The 22,975-nt window shown below is 61.0% G+C and overlaps 2 protein-coding genes across 8 annotated transcripts; one reads left to right on the top strand and one right to left on the bottom strand.

Annotated features, from left to right (window-relative positions):
• The first annotated feature begins 26 nt into the window (after window positions 1-26).
• CCDC157 (coiled-coil domain containing 157) lies at window positions 27-14,560 on the top strand. 7 transcript variants are annotated; one of them, XM_089775348.1, is made up of 11 exons: window positions 31-353; window positions 1,378-1,676; window positions 3,807-3,978; window positions 5,808-6,504; window positions 6,618-6,695; window positions 9,105-9,295; window positions 10,606-10,782; window positions 11,478-11,625; window positions 11,790-11,929; window positions 13,418-13,494; window positions 13,575-14,560. In XM_089775348.1, the coding sequence occupies exons 2-11, from the start codon at window positions 1,429-1,431 to the stop codon at window positions 13,696-13,698; spliced, it is 2,052 nt and encodes a 683-aa protein (XP_089631474.1). In that variant the 5' UTR covers window positions 31-353; window positions 1,378-1,428; the 3' UTR covers window positions 13,699-14,560. The 7 variants fall into 7 exon arrangements, with proteins under 7 accessions (XP_089631476.1, XP_089631474.1, XP_089631475.1 ...); XM_089775349.1 differs by having other exon boundaries at window positions 5,805-6,504; window positions 13,578-14,560; XM_075917003.2 differs by having other exon boundaries at window positions 33-260; window positions 5,805-6,504.
• Window positions 14,387-21,656, bottom strand: RNF215 (ring finger protein 215). The gene is made up of 10 exons (XM_089775351.1): window positions 21,444-21,656; window positions 19,550-19,678; window positions 19,223-19,294; window positions 19,051-19,136; window positions 17,811-17,865; window positions 17,366-17,470; window positions 16,027-16,134; window positions 15,814-15,951; window positions 15,308-15,410; window positions 14,387-15,065 (listed from the first exon to the last, which is right to left on the bottom strand). Exons 1-10 carry the CDS (start codon window positions 21,639-21,641, stop codon window positions 15,043-15,045), a joined length of 1,017 nt encoding a protein of 338 aa, XP_089631477.1. The 5' UTR covers window positions 21,642-21,656; the 3' UTR covers window positions 14,387-15,042.
• Window positions 21,657-22,975: the final 1,319 nt, after the last annotated feature.

The raw sequence follows: 22,975 nt of genomic DNA, 5'->3' as shown, positions 1-22,975 counted from the left end.
ATACCAATGGGGTGGCGGGGAGCGACGCAGTGGATGCGCGCGCAGCCCGCCGGGCTCGCCTCACTGGGAGGGAGCCAACTCGGAATATTCCACTGAGAGAACGGGGAGGGGGGGAGCGCTTCTCTCGTGACGCCCTACTGGGGGAAACCAAACACTTGAAAGACGAGCAGAATAGTTGAGGAGGGGCTGGCCTTCCGTGGGGCAGGCCCACTCGGGGGAGAGGGAGCAGGAAGGGCGGCGAACAGTTTCCGGCGCAGATGGTTCGTTCCGCTCGGTTGCCGTGGTAACGAGGCGCGCGGCCACGGGGGCGCGGAGGATCCGCTCCGAGCCGGGGGGGGGCGGAGGCTCGGCAGGTGGGTCCCGCCCCAGCGCCCGTATCCCCGGGGTCCCACCCCCGCTCGGGCGGCGCGGCCTGGCTCGGGGCCTCAGCCCCCGCCGGGTGGGCAGTACCATGCGCGGGGAGAGGGGGGACTGAGGTCGCCATGGTTTCAGGGCGCCGGGAGCGCGCGAGAGGCACGGAGCATGCGCAGTAGCCCTGCTGACGCCGCTGCCCTTCGCTCTGCCCGCGCTTGGCTCCCCCGTCCTCCAGGGGGCGGCGCTGAGCAGGGGAAGAAAATGGACTGTTCCACGCGGGGGGAGGGGTGTAAAGCAGCGGAGTGCCCCCCCTTGTATTGGATGGTTCTGTCCGCTGAACAGCTGCCAGCTGAGTTAGCTGCTGTGGGGCCGGGGGGGGGCGGGGGGGGGGGGGGGGGGGGGGGGGGCTGGGGGATGGGGCTGGGATCGGGGGGGGGGGGGATCAGAGTGGGGGATGGGGCTGGGATGGGGCTGGGGGGGGGGAGGCTGGGATGGGGGGGATGGGGCTGGGATCGGGGGGGGGGTGGGGCTGGGGGATGGGGGGGAGGCTGGGATCAGAGTGGGGGTGGGGGGGCGGGGCTGGGATGGGGGGGAGGCTGGGGGGGGGGCGGGGCTGGGGGGGGGGGAGGCTGGGATCAGAGATGGGGATGGGATGGGGGGCTGGGATCAGAGTGGGGGGCGGAGCTGGGATCGGGGGCGGGGGGAAGGGAGGCTGGGATCAGAGTGGGGGGCGGAGCTGGGATCGGGGGGGGGGGCGGGGGGAAGGGAGGCTGGGATCGGGGGGCGGGGGGAAGGGAGGCTGGGATCAGAGTGGGGGGCGGAGCTGGGATCGGGGTGGGAGGGGAGGCTGGGATCAGAGTGGGGAGGCCCCATGTCTGGCTGGGCTGGTGCTCGTGCGGCACACGCGTCCCTCGTGCACACGTGTGCCGGGCCAGGGGCACGGCCTGTCGCGCACTCACAGCCATAAAACACCTGCCCCCCTTTCCCTAGGGGCCCAGCTAGTGAATCTGTCCCCTCCTGCAGATCTGCCCCTCCTGCCCAGTCTGATCGGGGGGCCTGAAGCCGGCGGACCGAATGGCGCACCTGCTGGGCGATCCGAACTGCATGGAGAGCTTGAGGAAGGACCTCACCGACCTACAAGGAGCCATCGTCGACGTTTTCTCCCGGGCGGGAGCCGCGCGCTATCCCTCCTGGAAGTTCCCCAATAAAGTGTCCTGCGAGCTGGATCTGGTGGCTTTGCTGGAGCAGTATGACTATGTGGAGAACGACCCTGAATTTACCCAGCATTCCCATGTCGTGCTCCTGGAACTAGTGATTGACAGGTGCGAGGATGAAAGAACTGTTCATGTCCTGGGACGGGTTCCCTAGGGAGGGGGTGGATTCTCCATCCCTAGAGGTGTTTAAGTCCTGGCTTGACCAAGCCCTGGCTGGGTTGATTGAGTTGGGTTTGGTCCTGCTTTGGGCAGGGGGCTGGACTTGATGACTCCTGAGGCCGGGGTGGCCAACCCATTGAACAAAGAGAGCCGAATCAGCGGCGGAAATAACACGAAGAGCCGCACCAAAATTAAGCACAAAAAAAAAAAAAGTCACTGCCCCTTGAAAAAACACAGACTTAGTCTTTTTAGGCCACATCAGGCTGCTTTTGCCGAAAAACTTGCCAGTCTAGACACAGCCCTTGCTAATTAGCATAGCCTGGTGCCTTGCTAATTAGCATAGCCTGGAGCCTTGCTAATTAGCATAGCCATTGGCTGAGCATTCCTGGCCACAGAGAATTTTCCAGCATCCCTACAGAGTACATGCTTATAACTCCACATACAGATATCATACAAGTACATGAATAGCACATACAGAATCAGTAGAACAGAAGCTTTCATGAGACACCTCACATGGTTCCCTTTGGGGCAACCTCCCCCCCCACCCAAGGGTGCAGCAGTGATCTGGCTGCTCCCGTTAAAATCCAGTGAGGTGACACGCACTTTAGGGGGGAAAGAGCTGCATGAGGCTCGCAAGCCATGGATTGGCCACGCGTGTCTTGAAGGGCTCTTCCAACCCTAGGATTCTACGGTTAAAAGACTGGCCCGGGAACAGCCCCAGTTCCAGAAATGCCTGTTGGGAAAACACTACGGCTGCGTCTAGACAGGCATGATTTTCCGCAAATGCTTTTCACGGAAAACCTTTTCCGTGAAAAGCATTTGCGGAAAAGAGCATCTAGATTGGCACAGACGCTTTTCCGCAAAAGCACTTTTTGTGGAAAAGCGTCCGTGCCAATCTAGACGCGGTTTTGCGCAAGAAAGCCCCGATCGCCATTTTCGCCAGCGGGGCTTTTTTGCGCAAAACAATACCCCGTTATCTACACTGGCCCTCTTGCGCAGAAGCATTTGAACATGAGATCGGCAGCGTTCTTGCGGAAATTCAAGCGGCCAGTGTAGACAGCTGGCAAGCTTTTCCGCAAAAGCGGAAAATGTGGAAAAACTTGCCCGTCTAGACGCAGCCTACGGTCGTACAGACCATGTAGCTGCGTCTGGCGTGTTAGAGTCACGTGAATCTGGAACAGTCCCCTACGATCCCCTGGTGGATCACGAACCCCATGGTTGTAGCACCATGGGAACATCCTGAAACTGACCAATATGAAGTCCCTGTGGCAGTGAAATTGATCGGTGTTAGGCCCTGAACTCAGAGGAATGTTGCTCTAGCCCCACAGCTGGGGACATGCACCCATGCCTGTCCAGCCCTGCCTCATTTCTACCCCAAAACAGTCTCATGGGTTCCCAAACTGGGAAACGTGGCCCCCAGAGGGGGGGGGGGCGTGAAGAAATTCCAGTGGAAGGTGAGATGGCCCAGCTCCCCCCCCATCATTCTCCCTCCAAGAAAGAGCCCAGTCCATCCATCCGCTCGGGCAGACTTCAAAATGGCCGCCTTAAAAGGGCAATGCCTGCTCTACTCTTAAAAAGGTCAATTTTTTTTTTTTTTTTTTTACTCAACAAGTTTTGGTGCTATTCTTGGGGGCACAGGGGAGGGCGTGAGGGTTTCTCAAAACTCAAAAAGGGGGCGTGATGCCGAAAAGTTTGGGAACCACCGGTAGGGTTTGCCCGTCATTCCCCCTCCAAGAAAGAGCCCAGTCCCTCCCTCTGCTTGGGCAGACTTCAAAATGGCCGCCTTAAAAGGGCAATGCCTGCTCTACTCTTAAAAAGGTCTTTCTTTTTTTTTCTTCTTTTTTACTCAACAAGTCTTGGTGCTATTTTTGGAGCGTGGGAAAGGGCGTGAGGGTTTCTCAAAAATCAAAAAGGGGGCGTGATGCTGAAAAGTTTGGGAACCACTGGTAGGATTTACCACTGTTTGGTTTGCCCGACACCAACCCTGGGCCCCCTTAGATGATCCCCTAACTTGCAGGGCAGTCACGAAAAAGCCCACTGCCGCTCAAAGTCGTGTTGTGTTTCCGCCCCCCAAAAAAGGCTGCTGTTACTGCTGCAGAGCTTCACAGGCTACGTGGAGACTCTCCTCAGCGACCAAGCCGTGCCCCCTTCCCGGGCCGTGGGACCCTGCATGTCTGTTGGGCTGGCGGTGAGGAAGTACTGGAACGGCCTGCTGAAACTGGGAGCGCTTTGTCAGCAACGAGGGACGGAGGTAGGACGTCCCCAAGCACCGCTGGGGGCGGTGCTTCAGGGCAGCGGGGGCGTGTCTATGGCCCGTTGTTTGATCCAGCGCGCAGCACATCTGGAAGCGCCGAACCTTGCGGTGCGTGTTTTTTGGGGGGTTTTTTTTGCCTGTGTGTGGCTCCCCCGTCTGATTTTTTCAGTGGACCCCGATCAGAAAAATGGTCCCCGCCCCCTTTATATCGGTTCTGCGAAACCAATGAGGGGCCGAACCGTCCGTGATCAGATCACGTTTCGAAGCGTGAGCTTCGAGTAAGCTCACCTGAGGGTGTGATGCCGAAAGGCTTGGGACCCACTGGCTACCTTAAAAGGGCAATGCCTGCTTTGTTCTTAAAAGGGCAATCTTTTTTTTTTTTTTTTTTGCCTTTGCTCAACAAGTTTTGCTGATATTTTTGTTTCTCGGCCCCGGTCAGTTCCTTTTTTTTTTCCCCCTCTCAAATTTTGCTGCTATTTTTTGGGGGGAGAGGAGGGCATGAGGGTTTCTCAGAAATCAAGAAGGGGGTGTGATGCCAAAAAGTTGGGACCCACTGGCTACCTTAAAAGGGCAATGCCTGCTCTGATCTTAAAAGGGCAATCTTTTTTTTTTTTTCTTTTTGCTCAACAAGCTTTGCTGATATTTTTGTTTCCCGGCCCATCAGTTCCTTTTTTTTTCCCTCTCAAATTTTCCTGCTATTTTTGGGGGAGCATGAGGGTTTCTCAACAATCAAAAAGGGGGTGTGATGCCGAAAAGTTTGGGAACCACTGGCCATCTTAAAAGGGCAATGCCTTCTTTGCTCTTAAAAGGGCAATTTTTTTTTTCCTCAACAAATTTTGCTGATATTTTTGTTTGTCGGCCCTGGTCAGTTCCTTTTTTTTCCCCTCAAATTTTCTTGCTATTTTTGGGGGGGAGGAGGAGTGTGAGGGTTTCTCAAAAATCAAAAAGGGGGTGTGATGCCAAAAAGTTTGGGGACCACTGGCCACCTTAAAAGGGCAATGCCTTCTTTGCTCTTAAAAGGGAAATTTTTTTTTTCCTCAACAAATTTTGCTGATATTTTTGTTTGTCGGCCCCGGTCAGTTCCTTTTTTTTTCCCCCTCAAATTTTCCTGCTATTTTTTGGGGGGAGGAGGAGTGTGAGGGTTTCTCAAAAATCAAAAAGGGGGTGTGATGCCAAAAAGTTTGGGGACCACTGGCCACCTTAAAAGGGCAATGCCTGCTCTGCTCTGCTCTTAAAAGGGCAATGTTTTTTTTGTTTTTTTTTTTTGTTTTGTTTTTTTGCTCAACAAGTTTTGCTGATGTTTTTGGTTTTTGGCCCTGGTCAGTTTCTTTTTTTCCCCCCCTCAAATTTTGCTGCTATTTTTTGGGGGTGAGGGTGAGCGTTTCTCAAAAATCAAAAAGGGGGTGTGATGCCGAAAAGTTTGGGAACCACTGCCTGGGAGGCATGCCACTCCTGCCTGGGTTTAAATCATTCTGGGTCCTGGTTTAACTCTCCCCCCCACAAAGAAAGCAGGCAAGGTACCTTATCCAATTCCAAAGCTGACCACAGACCCCAACATGCCTTGCCACTGCGCATGTGCCAGGGTTAAGTCAAGTTTCAGTGGTGATGAATTTTTGGTCCTGCCAGCAGTGAAGCGAAGGGGTCCCCATTGGGTTACAGAAATGATCCGTTGCCAGTTTCCTGGGTTCTGGTTTTTTTTTTTTTTTAATGGGTGCCATTTTACCGGCTTGCCCCGCCAATTTCGGAGCATCTGTTCCGTGACGCTCGTTGAGCATAACTTCTTTCAACGGGATAGCAACCGTCTTCCTTCTCCCGTTCCACAGAAGAAGTCCAACAGGAAGGACATTGCTGCCCTGAGATCCGCCCTCCGAGATGTGGAAGCTGAGCACGAGCGTTTGAAGGGCTGCTCGCCTGTGCTTTCGGAATCAGGGGCTTCGTTAGCCAGTGCCCCGTCAACCGTCTCATGTCCCTCGCGAACCATCTGTGTGCCAGACTATGATTTCTCCGACCCCGTGCTGCCACCGTCCGCAGACGGTCACACCAAGAGTGTCCATTCCCAGACGCTTGAGTCAGCTCTGGTACCCTGCGATGCATGTGCAGGCAGCCAGGCCAGCCTCCGGGAGGTGGGGAAAGCCATCATCAGCCTCTGCCGGAGCCAAAACATCCCCTCGTCCCTGGGCAAATTCCAAGAGACGATTGAGGAGACGCTGGGCAACAAGCCACTCGCCGCGGCGGACGTGAGTTTCTGGGCGTCAGAACAGAGCAAAGACCTCTCCCGGATCAACAAACACCTGGAGGGGATGCTGCAACGGATCGACCCGTTGACGGCCGCGCTGGAAGACGCTGAGAAGCAGAAGGCCGAGCTGAGGACGCAGGTGGAGACTTTTGATCAGCTCCTTCAAGAGGAGAAGGAGACCCAGGAACGGCAGAGGAAGGAGACGCAACGGGACCTGGAGGGACGGATCGAAGAGAGTTTGCAGATCACAGCCAGACTGGAGAGGGACAAGGACGAGCTGCAGACAGGTGCGGGGCCAGCCAACCGGTGTTTTGAGTAGACACCACCAGAGATCAAAAATCTCGGTCCCACGGAGTCGGTTTGGCTGGGAATCCTAAGTCATTTCCTCTGGTTGTTTTAGGCGCTGTCGTGCTAGAGGAGAGAATTTCCGCCCTGAAAGAGGAGCTGTTTTCCCAGCATGCTACTGTGCGCGAGCTTGGTAAGATTCCTCAGGCTCTCCTCCGTCCATCTGGCCTCCTACACGGACCTCAGTTTCCTTTCCTGCGGGTCCTACGCCGGGGCACGTCTCTTGAGCGGAGTCGCTCCCGATTAGCGCTGGTGTAAGGCAGAGGCGAATCGGGAGCCGTGTATTTAAATGGCCTCCATCTTTATAGCCGCCGAATGTCTTCTGACCGCCGCCGCTCAGGTACCACACGAGGCAGGACTAGAGCAGCCATGGCCAACCCGCTGGCTCCCCCTCAGCCCCCAGTTTCCCTGTGCTTATCCGGTCAGAGCTGCGGGGTTTTAAAAAAAAAATGGCGCCCAAGATGGCGGCTGTCTTAAAGGGGCAGCCTCTTTTTTTTTTTTGGCTTGACCGTTCTGGTGCGACTTTGCGTTTTTTCTGCTGCTCTTTTGGCTCTCTTTGTTAAATGAGTTGGCCACCCCTGAACTAGCGGGAGGCCCAGGGCTAGCTCTTGGCACGAGGTGGGGCCATGGCTTTGTGGCTAGCACGACAGTCTCTCTGCTGCCTGATAAGGCCCCAGGGGCCACCTTCGCCCATCTCATGCACCCATGCGGAAAGCGACCCTTAAAGACCAACGGCGAAGTCCACCTCCCAGGCTGTCTGGATGAGCTTGCCCTGGGGGGGCTTTCCCCAGGTGTTGGGGCTGCCCCCCACTCTGGGACTCCGAGTGCAGAAGGTGGGGCCCCACAAAGACTTCAAATCAGGGGTCTCCAACCCTTGTAAGCACGAGATCACTTTTTGAATGTAAGTGCCATCCAGGACCTACCTCAAACCCAAATACCTCTGGCCCCGCCTCCTTCCCGCCCCTTGTCCCAGGCCCCGCCCCGCTCACTCCCTCCTCACTCACTTTTACCAGGCTGGGGGCAGGAATTTGGAGTGTAAGAGGGGTTCAGATCTGGGGCCGGCATTTGAAACGTGGCCTCCAGCTGGCCACCGCTTACCACAGGTGGCTTCTGGGTGATAATGCCGGGGGCTAACGGCCTGCACCACTCCCAAAAGCAGCCAGTAAACTCTCTCTATCCCTCCCCCCTCTGCTCTGTGGATATGGGGTACACGGTGGGGGCTAATTTAGCTGCAACTCATCAGGAAAGAGATCTTGGAGTCATCGTGAATAGTTCTCGGAAGACGCCCACGCCGTGGGCAGTGGCCATCCAAAAAGCAAACAGGACGTTAGAAATCGTTTAAAAGAGGATAGAAAATAAGACGGAGAATATCGCAGACTTCAAAATGGCCACTTTAAAAGGGCAATGCAATGCCTGCTCTGCTCTTAAAAGGGCTTTTTTTTCCCTCAAGTTTTGCTGATATGTTTTTTTTTTGGCCCCCGTCAGTTCTTTTCCCCTCCCTCAAATTTTCCTGCTATTTTTGGGGGGGAGGAGGAGTGTGAGGGTTTCTCAAAAATCAAAAAGGGGTGTGATGCCGAAAAGTGTGGGGACCACTGGCCACCTTAAAAGGGCAATGCCTTCTTTGCTCTTAAAAGGGCAATTTTTTTTTTCCTCAACAAATTTTGCTGATATTTTTGTTTGTCGGCCCTGGTCAGTTCCTTTTTTTTCCCCTCAAATTTTCCTGCTATTTTTGGGGGGGAGGAGGAGTGTGAGGGTTTCTCAAAAATCAAAAAGGAGGTGTGATGCCGAAAAGTTTGGGGACCACTGGCCACCTTAAAAGGGCAATGCCTTCTTTACTCTTAAAAGGGCAATTTTTTTTTTCCTCAACAAATTTTGCTGATATTTTTGTTTGTCGGCCCCGGTCAGTTCCTTTTTTTTCCCCTCAAATTTTCCTGCTATTTTTGGGGGGGAGGAGGAGTGTGAGGGTTTCTCAAAAATCAAAAAGGGGGTGTGATGCCAAAAAGTTTGGGGACCACTGGCCACCTTAAAAGGGCAATGCCTGCTCTGCTCTTAAAAGGGCAATTTTTTTTTTTTTTTTGCTCAACAAGTTTTGCTGATATTTTTGGGTTTTGGCCCCGGTCAGTTCCTTTCCCCCCCCCCCCCTCAAATTTTGCTGCTATTTTTTGGGGGTGAGGGTGAGCATTTCTCAAAAATCAAAAAGGGGGTGTGATGCCGAAAAGTTTGGGAACCACTGCCTGGGAGGCATGTCACTCCTGCCTGGGTTTAAATCATTCTGGGTCTTGGTTTAACTCTCCCCCCACAAAGAAAGCAGGCAAAGTACCGTATCCAATTCCATTTCCAGCGCTGTATCCCCATTGGTTCTTCTGGCTCCCTGCCGACACCCTTGCTAGCTGCCTGAGTTTAACCCCTGGCCAGCCCGCCTCTGATCCATCCCAGAATTCATGTCCGAAAGCTTGCTTTCCCCTCTCTGATCCACTCCACACAAGATCAGCCCCATCTCCCCTCTCCCTGGCTATTGTCACAGGGTGTTTTATCTTCACAGAGCTGGCCCGAAGCTCGCTACTGGAGGAGATGAGGACCCAGATGGTCCACAAGCACCAGCTGACAAAGCTGGAAGACCAAGTGCAGCGGCTGAGTAGCCAGTTGGAGACGGCAAGCCGGGAGCTCAGCGGGGCCGCCACGCAGCTGGGCAAGGAGAAGGCCAAAGTGGAAAGCATGCTTCGGCACGAGGAGGTGTGGCCATGGCAGGAACCAGGGGTTTGCCCCCTACCCTAAGAACTAGGGGTCACCCAATGAAATCCATAGGCAGCAGATTTAAAACAAACCCAAGGAAGCTTTGCTTCATGCAGCGCAACCTGTGGAACTCCTCGCCACAGGATGTGGTGAAGGCCAAGACTTGGAACAGGGTTCAAAAAAGAGCTCGATAGATTAATGGAGGTTTGGTCCATGGAGGTTTGGTTAGGTTAACTCCCTTCTGCTTTTCAGTAGGCCCTCTCTGGTCCATGCTGCTCCAGCCATCCCTCTACCCTCATCCCATCTCTTCTGTCCTGCTCCCTCAGCTGCTGCCCAAGCTTCACCAGAACGGCCAGACGGGGTCAGACCAAAGGTGTATCCAGCCCAGGGTCCCGTCTGCCGCCTGTGGCCAATACCACATCCTCTGGCGAGGAGTTCCACAGGTTGACTGTGCGCTGAGTAGCCTATGCCAGAAGCCCCAGAGGGAGGGATCACAACAGGGAATCCTCACGTGATCCCTGCCCCGTCGCCCACCTCCAGAGAAACAGAGGCTAGGGACAACATTTCCTACCCTGCGAGAGGTTATTCCTACCCATCGATGATGTCTCGTGTTCTATGATTCTATGGACCTAACCTCCACGAATCGATCTAGCTCTTTTGGAACCCTGTTCAAAGTTCTCGCCTTCGCCGCATCCTGTGGCGAGGAGTTCCCCAGGTTGCCTGTGTGCTGCATGAAGAAAAACGTCCTTTGGTTTGTTCGAAACCTGCCGCCTCTCCATTTCATTCCCTAGTTCTTCGATGGTGGGAATCAGTGCATAACTTTTCCTTCGTCGCTGTTTCCAGGCATGATTGTACAGACCTCTATCCTATCCCCCCTTCGTCTCCTCTTTTCTACGTGGAAACGTCCCCGTCTTTTTAATCTCTCTTCCTAGGGGACCCGTTCCAACCCCGAATCATGTTTGTTGCCCTTTTCTGAACCTTTCCCAATGCCGAGAGATCTTTTCTGAGATGAGGCGACCACATCTGGGCTCAGGATTCCAGATGTGGGCGTCCCATGGTTTTATACAGAGGCAATAAGATAGTCTCCGTCTTAGTCTCGATCCCTTTTTTTTCGTGATTCCTAACACTCTCTTTGCTTTTTTGATGGCCGCTGCCCTCCGCGTTCCTTTACGACTCGTGGGAAGCTGAGGGCTTAGCACCTCTGCCGCCCTGTTACCACAGGGGGGTGGGTTATTCCCACCCGCCCTGCCATAAATCCATGTGGTTCGCTGTGGGTAACACCCTGGCCATCTCCTCCTCTTTTTGGGCAGTCACTCCAGGCCAAACAGAGGGTCCTGTTGCACCAACTGGACAGCTTGGCGGAGGAGTGCGAGGAGCTGCGGGCCGGCCTGGGCGAAGCCGAGGACGACAAGGCTAAGCTGGCGCAAGAGCTGACAGAGAGCCAGGCGGAGGCGCAGCGGTGGCGGGGCCAGCTGGAGGCCAAGGAGGTCAGAGGTGTCCCCGGAAGCAGGGGGACATTATGGGCGCAAGGGGATCCGGAGGAGCGTAATGGAGGAGCAAGAGAACAGGTGGTACTGGCAGGATGGGGAGCATCTCCGGGCAGCTATGTCGGCAGGACGAGTTTTCTGGGCCAAAAATATGCTAATGAGGGACTCATTTGCATGCGGCACGTGCTCATTTGCGTATTTTCTGCCACGCCGTTTTGGCGCTGGGGTTTTTTGGCGCAAAACCCAAGCCGTGGGGATCCGTATGGCCCCCAAAAAAGGAGGTTTACCGATCGTGCGGAAGACGGGATTTGGGTGCAAAAAGCAGACGCAAAACTCCTTTTCCGCAAGATCCTTCCGCCCCCAAAAAGCAGGCTGACCGATCTTGTGGCAAACGGGGGTTTGGCGCAAAGAAACGCCCTCCGTCCACACTTCTGGTTTTAAACCAGCGGGCATAAATTATGCATTTGAGGCGTGGCAATATGCTAATCTGCCCCTCATTTGCATACTCCCGTCCGGCAAAACTGGCTGTGTAGACGTAGCCGGCCAGGAAAACACTGCCCCATTGGCCTCTGCCGGGTGGGAAGCTGTTCCGCGCCGGGGGTGAGCCTGGATCGGCGCTGCAGAAGGGGGCGCAATCCCTGACCCCCAAGAAGGGGCGTGGCCACCTCTAACCGCCCTCTTCCCGTCCAGAGCAGCAGCTAACGGAGAGCCTGCGGCAGGAGAAGCAGAGCCTGGAGCAGGCCACGTCCGAGCTGGAGGAGCGGCTGCAAGAGCTGAGGGAGAGGGAACGGCTGCTGGTGTCCTTTCCGGAGCTCCACGTCCCCGCCGAGGCGGTGTTTGAAAGTGAGGGGAGAGCTGGGAGGCTTGGGGCAGCCCCACCCGCATGGGCGATGGCATTGGTTAGCCCAGCAGGACCAAAGCCAGGGGCAACTTTTGGGGGAGAGATGGCTGGGCCGTTGGCACCCAGATGGGCCCGGAGGCGTGACGGGGACCCCTCTTCACCGTAGGCACTGGGGACGTCGCCGGCGACATGGCCAAGCAGCTGCAGGCGAACAACATCCGGATCAGCGTCCTGGAGGAAGAGAACTCCCGGCTCCGGGCCGCGCGGGGCCGGATGAAAGAGGCAGCCCAGCAAGGAGCATTACGGGTGAGGTGGAGTGAGGCGCCGGGGGAGAGGGTGGTGGAGAGCCATAAGAACGGCCGTACAGGGTCAGACCAAAGGTCCATCCAGCCCAGTACGCTGCCGCGCCTTCACCCCCTCCTCCGGCGAGGAGTTCCACAGATCGACGATACGCTGTGTGAAGAGCTTCCTTTGATTTGTGTGAAACCTGCTGCCCATTCGTTCTTATAGTACGGGAACAAGCACATCCCTTTTCCTTATTCACTTTCTCCACACCACCCTGTTCAAGGTCTAGCTTTCGCCGCATCCTGTGGCGAGGAGTTCCCCAGGTTGCCTGTGCGCTGCGGGAAGAAAAACGTCTTTTGCTTTGTTTGAAACCTGCTGCCTGGGGGGTTCATTAGTTCTTAGACGGCGGGAATCAGTGCCTAACTTTTCCTTATTCCCTTTTTCCACCCCAAAGCATGATTTTATCGACCTCTACCCTATCCCCTGCTTAGTCGCCTGTTTTCCAAGCTGAAAAGTCCCCGCCTCTTTAACCTCTCCTCATAGGGGCCCCGTTCCCAACCCCGAATCATTTCACTTGCCCTTCTCTGAACCTTTCCTAAGGCCGCAATATCTTTTTGGAGATGAGGAGGCCACATCTGTACGCCGCGTTCCAGATGTGGGCGCACCACGGTTTTATAGAGAGGCAAGAAGCTAATCTCCGGCTTATTCTCCCTCCCTTTTTCAACGATTCCTAACACCCTGTTTGCTTTTTGGACGGCCGCTGCCCACGGCGCGGACGTCTTCGGAGAACGAGCCACGCTGACGCCAAGATCTCTTTCCCGTTTTTGCTAAATTCGCCCCCGTCATATCGTAGGGAGAGTTGGGGTTATTTTTTCCAAGGCTCACCCTGCAAGCTGGACGTCCGGGGAAATTAAGGCACAACCACTGTCTTAGAGGAGGATAGGCCTGGGGACGAGGAACCCCATCCTGAGGGCGGCAGGGGCGGGGAGGAGGAGACGATCCTGGATTGTGGGATCACGGGGTCCCCTCCGCACGATCCTGGAGTCCCAGGCAACCTTCCTCAGGGCGGAGGCAGGTTCGCGTCAGGATTTCGCTTCCCAAACCACGCCCCGGGCTGGCAAATGAGCAGCGGGCCCCGGCCGAGCCGCGGGTGAGGAGACCGGATCTGCCCTCCCGGTCCTGGCTGAACCCGGTGGATTTCCGTGCCTGGATCAGCGTGTAGGCTGCCCTCCCGCCGCCGTGCTCCTCTTCCGGCTCTCGGTACAGGCGTGTCCTGAACGGGGCTTGGCCGTTCCTTTCCCCAGCTGGGTTGGGAAACGGCGGATCCGTGCGGCCGCACCGCTGCCCGGAGCCCCGGGCGGTTGTGTGACCCTGGGGGGCCCTGCGGCTTTTCTCCAGGACCGACCGGGAGGCAAACTCGTACAGACGACCCCCCCGCCCGGCCTGGTCTGAGCCGGTCCCCGCCACCCCCTACGTGCAGCGAGCTGTAACCCCCACGTCTCTCTCCAGCTCATCCCGCAGACGCAGCTCTGGCCTCCGTCCTCCTCCCGGATTGGCTCCAAGGACGGCGCGGTGGGTCCCCCAGGGTGAGCAGGCATCCTCCTCCCCGTGCTGGGTTGGCTTGGGGGGGCTGCCTCGCGAATGCCTTGTCCTGCTTCTCCTACAGCAGCCCTGCCCTCGCCCGCCAGCGCCCGCCAAAGCCAGCCTCCGCCACGGCGTCGTGCATCTCCCTGCCGGCCAGCAGAGTCCAGCCGCGCTCCGCTCCCGGCTCCAGGAACCGCCGGAAGTAGAACGGCAGGGAGCGGGCCCACCAGCCGCACAGAGCAAGCTGCTTGCCCACGCGCTGCTGGCCGAGCTGGGCTACACCCGGGAAAGGCCAGCAGCCGCCGGGCCTTGCAGCCTGCGTCTCCGCCGGCGGAGGAAAGACCAGCCGGACCTTCCGGAGCAGCAGGATCGCTCGGCCTCCCCGGATCCTGCTTGGGATCGGACAGCACGTACTGCACAACCTGCAGGGACGTCCCCCCCCGTCCCACAACCGACGGTTTGTGAGACAGCGCACCCCCCACGCCCCTCCTCCATCTGGGTAACGGCCCGGGTTAGCAGCAGGGGCAAGCCCTTACAATCCCAGCTCGCGGCCAGTGGAAACGACGGGGCCCCGGCGTCTGGCAGACTTCCCCGCGCCTGCCTAGAGGATCGTACCGGCCTCGAAATCCGTTGGCCGCAAAGGTGGGCGAGCACCCGCCCATCTTAAGAACACACCGTCCCTGCAGCGTAAGCAACATCTGGCAGCCGGGAACGACTCACAGCAGGATTCACAAGCCCCGGGCACTTTTCCGCGTCGCTTTCTCGCACGGGACGCCTTCGAAACGGCGGCGGGGAGAGAGAGGGCGGGGGGGAACCCAACGCACGCCGGGAGGAGAGCCGGCACAAGGAACCCAACCCGCGCCGGGAGGAGAGCCGAGCACAAGGAACAGCGACAATCTTTGCTCTAGGTTTAATAGCGCCGGCGGCGTTACAGACCCGGACGGGGCGTCCAATCCAGCGGCCCCGGCTCGCGGCCAGAGCCAAGGCCGGGATAGCTCCGCGCCGGCAACTCTCCCGGGCCGTCGCCTCCAATAAGTTAGTATAAATAAAGCAAGCATTCAACCCCCACCCCCGCCCTGCTGCCTCCCAAGGGCGGGCGAGAAGGGAAGCCGCTGGGAATGCGGCTGCTTCTGGGGCGAGGGGGAATCCCGCCCGCTGTGAACAAGCGGGCCCCCAGAAAGCCGCGCCGGCGGGTAGCGAAAAGAGAGATTGAGAAAAGGAAAGAGAGCGGTCAAACCGGGAGGGGCGATGCGTCTGGGGAAGTCGGCCTGCGCTCGCCGGGCGGATCAGCCTCGTGTTCCCCGGTTAACCCTTCCGACGTTGCTGGGGGGGGCCCCCACTTCCCCCCTCACCTCCGCCGAACTCATCCCCACGGATCAGGCTGCCCCGAGGCCAAGCCCGGCCCACGCTGAGCGCCAGGGGGCGGGCGTAGATTTGACAGCAGGCAGGAGGTGGATCCGTCCCTGCCAGACCGGACTTCCCCATGCCTGGGGGTCTGCCCGGCCCTGAGACCCACACGCGGATGGCGCCCCCGGCAGGTCCGCAGGCCGCTAGCTCCCGCCGCAGCAGCTACCTGCAAGGGAGATCAAAGGGGGAGTCACCAGCGAGTGAAACGGGCGAAGGGCAGCCAAGGGGTCCAAACCCCCCACCCAACCCCATACCGCAAACCTGTGGAGCTCTGCCCCCTGGTGGGGCTTGGGAGACCTGGCCTCCTCTTTCAAGCCCAGCTGGTTTAGTGGGTCTGTCCCATGGTTTCTGGGTAGAGTTCAGCCAACAGGTACAAACCAACCTCCCCCCCCGCCACCGTGTGCTCACCGAGGACGTTGTGCTTGCACAAGGGGCAGGTCTGTTGGAGGAGCAGCCACCGATCCACGCAGTCCCGGTGAAACTCGTGGCCGCACGGCAGCACCCGCAAACACTGAGGGGGAAACGGCCAGCGTCAGGAACACACGCCCGCCTCGGGGACGCCCCAGGCCACGAGAGGGCACCTCCCCCCCCGGATCTGAACGGGGCAGACCTCGCGGAGGGCAGGGATGGAGGATTGCGCCAGTGTCCCCTCTAATTGTGCCTACTGATGTGCGGAATAATTTTGTGCGTGCACCACGGTGCACCGCCAGGAACCACACGCGTGCTGCGAATCAGCTGGGCAGCACCGGACTCGCTCTGGAGAAAACACCCACACACCCAGTGGATCGCTCCCCACCCCGGGGCAGCCACGGTTCTGGGGCGATCGCGCCGACGGGGCTGTGACTTTGCAGGCCCTGGCTCGCAGGCTTCGCGCACCAGCTGTCCTAGGCCCCGAGCCCGCCCGCCTGCATTACCTGGTTCTTGTGGAACTGGTCCAAGCAGACGGCGCAGCTGTCCATCTCCCGGGCCTGGCTCCGGGGCTGCTTGCCCGGGTGGTAGCGCCGGGTCTTAAGCGCCGCCAGCCGCCGCAGGATGTGCTGCTTGAGCTCCCGCTGGGGAGGCAGAGCACAGAGTCAGTCCCGGCCACACCGGCCCCCCACGGGTGGGGAACAGGGGAGCGGGCCCACCTCGGTGTCCTGCTCCTGCCGGGACTGCCGCTGGGCCTGCACGATCACGCCCGTGCAGAGGAGGAGGGCGACAAACAGGATAGTGTTCCACAGCTTCTGGAGGTACTTCTGCCGGGCCAGACACAGGAGCTATTAGGACTCAGCGGGACCCGGCTGCAGCACCCCTCGGTGCAGGACAGGGGCCCATAGGGCAGTGCTTCCCACAGTTCTCAGCATCCCACCCCTGTGTGATTTTTGAGAAACCCTCATACTCCCCCCAAAACTTGTTGAGCCAAAAAAAAAAAAAAAAAAGATTGCCCTTTTAAGAGCAGACCAGGCATTGCCCTTTTAAGGTGGCCATTTTGAAATCTGCCCTAGCCAGCTGGAGTGGATGCACAGATCGGGGTCTTTCTTGGGGGGGGGGGAATTGACTGTGTCACCTTGCATGCCCCGTTTGATTTTTGAGAAACCCTCACCCCCCCCGCAAAAAAAACTTGGTGAGCAAAAGAAAAAAAAGATTGCTCTTTTAAAAGCAGAACAGGCGTTGCCCTTTTAAGGTGGCCATTTTGAAATCTGCCCTAGCCAGCTGGAGTGGATGCACAGATTGGGCTCTTTCTGGGGGAAGGGGTGGAATTGACCGGGGGGGACAGACTGGGTCACCTTGCACACCCCCTGTTTGATTTTTGAGAAACCCTCACGCCCTCCCCCACAAAAAAACTTGTTGAGCAAAAAGAAAAAAGATTGCCCTTTTAAGAGCAGACCAGGCATTGCCCTTTTAAGGTGGCCATTTTGAAATCTGCCTTAGCCAGCTGGGAGTGGATGCCTGGATTGGGCTCTTTCTGGGGGTGGGGGTGGAACAGACGGGGGGGGGGGATGGGATCACCTTGCACACCCCATTTGATTTTTGAGAAACCCTCACGCCCCTGCCCCCGAAAAAACGTGTTGAGCAAAAAAAAAAAAAAAAAAGATTGCCCTTTTAAGAGCAGAACAGGCATTGCCCTTTTAAGGTGGCCATTTTGAAATCTGCCCTAACCAGCTGGGAGTGGATGCACGGATTGGACTCTTTCTTGGGGAGGGGGGATTGATTGGGGGGGGACTGGGTCGCCTTGCACCCCCCCCCCCGGAATCTCTTCGAGCACGCCCCCCATTTGGGAACCTATGCTGCTCCTTCCATCCCCCATAGGGGGTGCTGTTGAGCTGTTGTCTAGCTGTGTGTGGAATAATTTTTTTCGGTGCACCCAGGCGTGTGCTGAGGTGCACCACCCGTGGGAAACACGTGCGACTGGCTGGAGGCGGCAGCGGGGGGCCCTTGCTAATGTCGCCAACTCACGCGACCCCCTTCGGCAGCGGCCCCACACACCTGGACTCGCGAGCTGGTCTCGCCGGTGCAGATCACACCTTGCCACTCGCCGTACAGCCCGCCCCGGGACAGGCCGCACGTGGACCACAGGGTGAGCGTCACTCCCTGCAGAGAACAACCGGCGTCAGCGAGCGCCCCCAACCCACGGCAGGCCTGGGGACGTGACAACTACCCCTATTTCGGGGCTCCCGGGTAGCAGAACGCAGGGTAACGGGGTGTCATTAAGGGGACGACGCGCCGCCTAGCGGGTTGGGCACTGGCTGAGGACGCCGGTTCAGTTCCTGGCTCTGCGACCTCAGGGCAGGTCCAGTGCCTCAGTTTCCCCGCCTGTAAAATGGAGCTAGGCTTCCCCCCCGCTCCCAGAGGGCTGTGCAGAAACATGTGACCAGGCGAGGAGCGCCCCCTGGAGGCCAGCACTTCCCCACCCCCGCCGGCGGCTACGTACCAGGTTCTCCAGCAACGCCGCCTGGTACGTGATCTCGGCCGTCAGCCGGAGCCCCCTGCGAGCGAGAGCCGAGAACGGCGTTAGGGTGCCCGCCAGCTCTGGGACCGACTCCCTGAGTGACCGGGGGCAAGTCGCTCTGTGCCTCAGTTTCCCCATCTGTAAAATGGGGGTGACTCCTCTTGGGGGGGGGCTGGGAGGTGGCACGGACAGCCCCATCACCGGGGGGTGTCTCTCTTACACCCCACCCACGCTTGACGGGCTTGGGCAGTTATCTGGGGCCAGGGCAGGCATGGTGGAGCTAAGGATCCCACGTTTTGCTGAGGCTCAAGGTAATTACATACGTGTGCACTCGTGCACACTCATGTCCACACACACCTGTACACACTCATGTGCACACATACACACACCTATGCACCTCCATGTGCACACGTATGCACGCACTTATGCACGCCCATATGCACACGTAAGAACATACACCTATGCACACATCTATGCACATCCATGTGCACATGTACGCACGCACACCTATGCACATCCATGTGCACACGTAAGAACACAAACCTATACACACGTATGCACACACCTATGCACACGTGTGCACACACCTATGCATATCCATGTGTACACATACGCACGCACACCTATGCACGCCCATATGCACATGTAAGAACACACACCTATGCACATCCATGTGCACACGTAATAACAAACACCTATGCACACATACGCACACCTAGGTGTGCCCATGTGCACACGTACGCACGCACACCTATGCACGCCCATATGCACACATAAGAACACACACCTATGCACACACCTATGCACACCCATGTGCACACATACGCACACCTATGCATGCCCATGTACACACATACACACACCCATATGCACACGTACGCACGCACACCTGTGCACGCCCATATACACACATAACACACACCTATGCACACCCGTGTGCACACCTATGCACGCCCATGTGCACACATACACATGCACACTTATGCATGCCCATATACACATGTACACACACACACCTATGCATGGCCATATGCACACGTGAGCACACACCCCTATGCACACCAATGTGCACACATAAGCACACACACCTATGCACACCCATGTGCACATGTACATACACACACTTATGCACACCCACGTGCAGGCACACCACAAAAGCAAAAGATCCCCTAGCCGCACCCCGCCAGGCCCAGCCGGGGCGGGAGGGGAGAGGGGGTCTCACCGTAGCAGAGCCCCGAGAAGCCGGGTGACGTTGTCCGAGGGCTGGATCACCACCACCGGCTTGGCGAGGGCCTGGGACACGTCCAGCTGCAGCAGGGAGGGAAGCGACAGGCAGGTCGGCGGGGTCCCGGGGCTCCGAGCCCCACAGCCGGGCCCCGGGGCGCCCCTCCTACCTCTCGGACGGCGTTCTGGTTGAGCGCGAGAATCAGCAGGGCCGAGGCTCCGAGGACGAGGGCTCGCTTCATCTGCGGGGAGACGGGGACGCAGGAGCCAGGAGGTTGAGCCCAGCATGCTGGGGTGGAGAGGGAATTGAACCATCCCCCTCCCAAAGATTACCCTGAGGGTCACTCGCTGGCTGCAGGCGTGCCAGGGGCTCATCCCAGATCCCGGGACACTGTTGTAGAGAGCCCCCCCGGGCTGGCACACACAGGGCGGGGAGGGCAGCCTCGGGGGAGACCCGGGGGGAGCTCCGGCCGGGCCCGGAGGCAGCGGGGACTCACCTTGTTGACCACCGCGGCGGTGAAGGACTCCTCCTTGCCGCCCCTCGAGATCTCCGCCTGCTCCTCCCCCACCGGGACCACCCCGATCCAGGTGTCCTCCCCTGCCAGCTCGGGCTCCGTGTCCCCCATCTGCAGGGGGAGAAGGTGCCGGGGAGCGGCCGTGGCCCATCGCAGGCCTGGCCCCCCCTCCCAGCAGCAGCCCGATGGGAACGCACCAGGCTCCGCTCCCGGATCCGGACCTAAGGCCGGGCGGGCCCATTGACACGCACTGCCCGCGTTCTCCACCAACGCTGGGGAGGGGGAGGCCGGCGATCCCCGGCAGGGTCGGCCATGGGGGGCAGGGAGGCTGCAGGCTGGGCCCTCGGAGCGGGCTGGCAGGGCCCGGCTCTGTGCTAGGGCTGGCCAGTGCCGGGGGACTGGCCACGGAGGCAAAAGGGCAAACTCAGTGTGGGGCTGCACTGGGGCCCAGACCCTAGAGGGGACGGACCCACGGGCCGGCGTGCCCCGGCGAGCCCCTGCTCTGGGGATAGTGGGCAAGCCACTCTCCCACGCCTACCTGCTCAGCCAGCCCCCCCAGCGCTCCTACCCGCCCAGCCAGCCCCCCCCAGCGCTCCTACCCGCCCAGCCAGCCCCCCCAGCGCTCCTACCCGCCCAGCCAGCCCCCCCCCAGCGCTCTGCCCGCCCAGCCAGCCCCCCCAGCGCTCCTACCCGCCCAGCCAGCCCCCCCAGCGCTCCTACCCGCCCAGCCAGCCCCCCCCAGCGCTCCTACCCGCCCAGCCAGCCCCCCCAGCGCTCCTACCCGCCCAGCCAGCCCCCCCAGCGCTCCTACCCGCCCAGCCAGCCCCCCCAGCGCTCCTACCCGCCCAGCCAGCCCCCCCAGCGCTCCTACCCGCCCAGCCAGCCCCCCCCCCCAGCGCTCTGCCCGCCCAGCCAGCCCCCCCAGCGCTCCTACCCGCCCAGCCAGCCCCCCCAGCGCTCCTACCCGCCCAGCCAGCCCCCCCAGCGCTCCTACCCGCCCAGCCAGCCCCCCCAGCGCTCTGCCCGCCCAGCCAGCCCCCCCAGCGCTCCTACCCGCCCAGCCAGCCCCCCCAGCGCTCCTACCCGCCCAGCCAGCCCCCCCCAGCGCTCCTACCCGCCCAGCCAGCCCCCCCAGCGCTCCTACCCGCCCAGCCAGCCCCCCCAGCGCTCCTACCCGCCCAGCCAGCCCCCCCAGCGCTCCTACCCGCCCAGCCAGCCCCCCCAGCGCTCCTACCCGCCCAGCCAGCCCCCCCCAGCGCTCCTACCCGCCCAGCCAGCCCCCCCCAGCGCTCCTACCCGCCCAGCCAGCCCCCCCAGCGCTCCTACCCGCCCAGCCAGCCCCCCCCAGCGCTCCTACCCGCCCAGCCAGCCCCCCCCAGCGCTCCTACCCGCCCAGCCAGCCCCCCCCGCTCCTACCCGCCCAGCCAGCCCCCCCCAGCGCTCCTACCCGCCCAGCCAGCCCCCCCCAGCGCTCCTACCCGCCCAGCCAGCCCCCCCAGCGCTCCTACCCGCCCAGCCAGCCCCCCCCCCCCGCTCCTACCCGCCTAGCCCCCCGCCCCCCCAGCGCTCCTACCCGCCCAGCCAGCCCCCCTCGCTCCTACCCGCCCAGCCAGCCCCCCCAGCGCTCCTACCCGCCCAGCCAGCCCCCCCAGCGCTCCTACCCGCCCAGCCAGCCCCCCAGCGCTCCTACCCGCCCAGCCAGCCCCCCCAGCGCTCCTACCCGCCCAGCCAGCCCCCCCACCCTCCCACCCCCCCCGCTCCTACCCGCCCAGCCAGCCCCCCCCCCCGCTCCTACCCCCCCAGCCCTACCCCCCCCCGCTCCTACCCGCCCAGCCAGCCCCCCCCCCGCTCCTACCCCCCCCCCCCCCGGCCGTACCAGCACCAGGCTCCCCGCGATCCGCGCGCCCCGCTCCGGGCCCGCCCGGCCCCCCAGCACCGCGCCCTGCAGCGTGTAGGCCCCGGCGGGGGGGGCGCGCGGATCGGCCCCCCCCGGCTCCGGCTCCAGCACCCGCACCCGGGCCGGGCCCAGCGCCGCCACCTGCCCCAGCAGCACCGGCAGCAGCAGCCGGGCCATGGCCGCTCCGCCCGCCCCCTCCCTCCGCCGGGCCGAGCGCCTCCCGGGCCGGGGGGGGTGCAGCCGTGGGGGGAGACCGGGGGGGGGGGGGCAGCCGTGGGGAGAGACTGCGGGGGGGGGGGCAGCCGTGGGGGGAGACCGGGGGGGGGGGCAGCCATGGGGGAGACCGGGGGGGGGCGGCAGCCGTGGGGAGAGACCGGGGGGGGGGCAGCCGTGGGGGGAGACCGGGGGGGGGGCAGCCGTGGGGGGAGACCGGGGGGGGGGCGTCAGCCATGGGGAGAGACTGCGGGGGGGGGTGCAGCCGTGGGGGGAGACTGGGGGGGGGGCGTCAGCCGTGGGGGGAGACTGCGGGGGGGGGTGCAGCCGTGGGGGGAGACTGCGGGGGGGCTGCAGCCGTGGGGAGAGACCCGGGGGGGGTGCAGCCGTGGGGGGAGACTGCGGGGGGGGGGCAGCCGTGGGGGGAGACCCGGGGGGGGTGCAGCCGTGGGGGGAGACTGCGGGGGGGGGGGGTGCAGCCGTGGGGAGAGACCCGGGGGGGGCGCAGCCGCCCGGGGGGGGCGGCAGCTGTGGGGAGAGACTGCGGGGGGGGGGGCAGCCGTGGGGAGAGACCCGGGGGGGGTGCAGCCGTGGGGGGAGACCGGGGGGGGGGCAGCCGTGGGGGGAGACCCGGGGGGGGTGCAGCCGTGGGGGGAGACTGCGGGGGGGGGGGTGCAGCCGTGGGGAGAGACCCGGGGGGGGGGGCAGCCGTGGGGAGAGACCCGGGGGGGGGGCAGCTGTGGGGAGAGACTGCGGGGGGGGGGCAGCCATGGGGAGAGACCCGGGGGGGGGGCCGTGGGGAGAGACCCGGGGGGGGTGCGGGGGGAGGTGCGGGGGGGGGCAGCCATGGGGAGAGACCCGGGGGGGCTGCAGCCGTGGGGAGAGACCCGGGGGGGGTGCAGCCGTGGGGAGACACTGCGGGGGGGGCTGCAGCCATGGGGAGAGACCGGGGGGGGGGGGCTGCAGCCGTGGGGAGAGACCAGGAGGGGGGCTGCAGCCGTGGGGAGAGTCTGCGGGGGGGGGGTGCAGCCGTGGGGAGACACTGCGGGGGGGCTGCAGCCGTGGGGAGAGACCCGGGGGAGGAGAGAAACCTGCAGCCGTGGGGAGAGACCCGCAGAGCGGGCTGGGGGGGAGACCTGCAGTCACAGAGAAGAGACCCCCCTCCCCAGAGCTTGGGGGGAGAGACCAGCCCTCATGGGGAGGTGTAAGGTGTGTGTGTGTGTGTGTGTGTGGACTCCTTGTCGCTTTTGCAGATTCAGACGAACCCGGCGACCCCCTCGGACACTGGAATCCAAAGG

This window comes from Pelodiscus sinensis, chromosome Z (genome assembly GCF_052426305.1).
Source record: "Pelodiscus sinensis isolate ZL-2025 chromosome Z, ASM5242630v1, whole genome shotgun sequence".
NCBI lineage: Eukaryota > Metazoa > Chordata > Testudines > Trionychidae > Pelodiscus > Pelodiscus sinensis.
Note: the sequence above shows the minus strand (reverse complement) of the source record. Positions and strands in the feature narration are given on the sequence as shown.

Excerpts from the sequence above, each read along its gene's own strand:
- CCDC157 (XM_075917003.2), top strand. The coding sequence starts at position 1,429 with ATGGCGCACCTGCTGGGCGATCCGAACTGCATGGAGAGCTTGAGGAAG. Across the intron at positions 9,296-10,605 it reads GCATGCTTCGGCACGAGGAG|TCACTCCAGGCCAAACAGAG; the intron begins GTGTGGCCATGG and ends CTTTTTGGGCAG. Across the intron at positions 11,626-11,789 it reads CGCCGAGGCGGTGTTTGAAA|GCACTGGGGACGTCGCCGGC; the intron begins GTGAGGGGAGAG and ends TCTTCACCGTAG.
- RNF215 (XM_089775351.1), bottom strand. The coding sequence starts at position 21,641 with ATGGCCCGGCTGCTGCTGCCGGTGCTGCTGGGGCAGGTGGCGGCGCTG. Across the intron at positions 17,866-19,050 it reads CTTCTCGGGGCTCTGCTACG|GGGGCTCCGGCTGACGGCCG; the intron begins GTGAGACCCCCT and ends TCTCGCTCGCAG. Across the intron at positions 15,952-16,026 it reads GGCAGGAGCAGGACACCGAG|CGGGAGCTCAAGCAGCACAT; the intron begins GTGGGCCCGCTC and ends CTGCCTCCCCAG.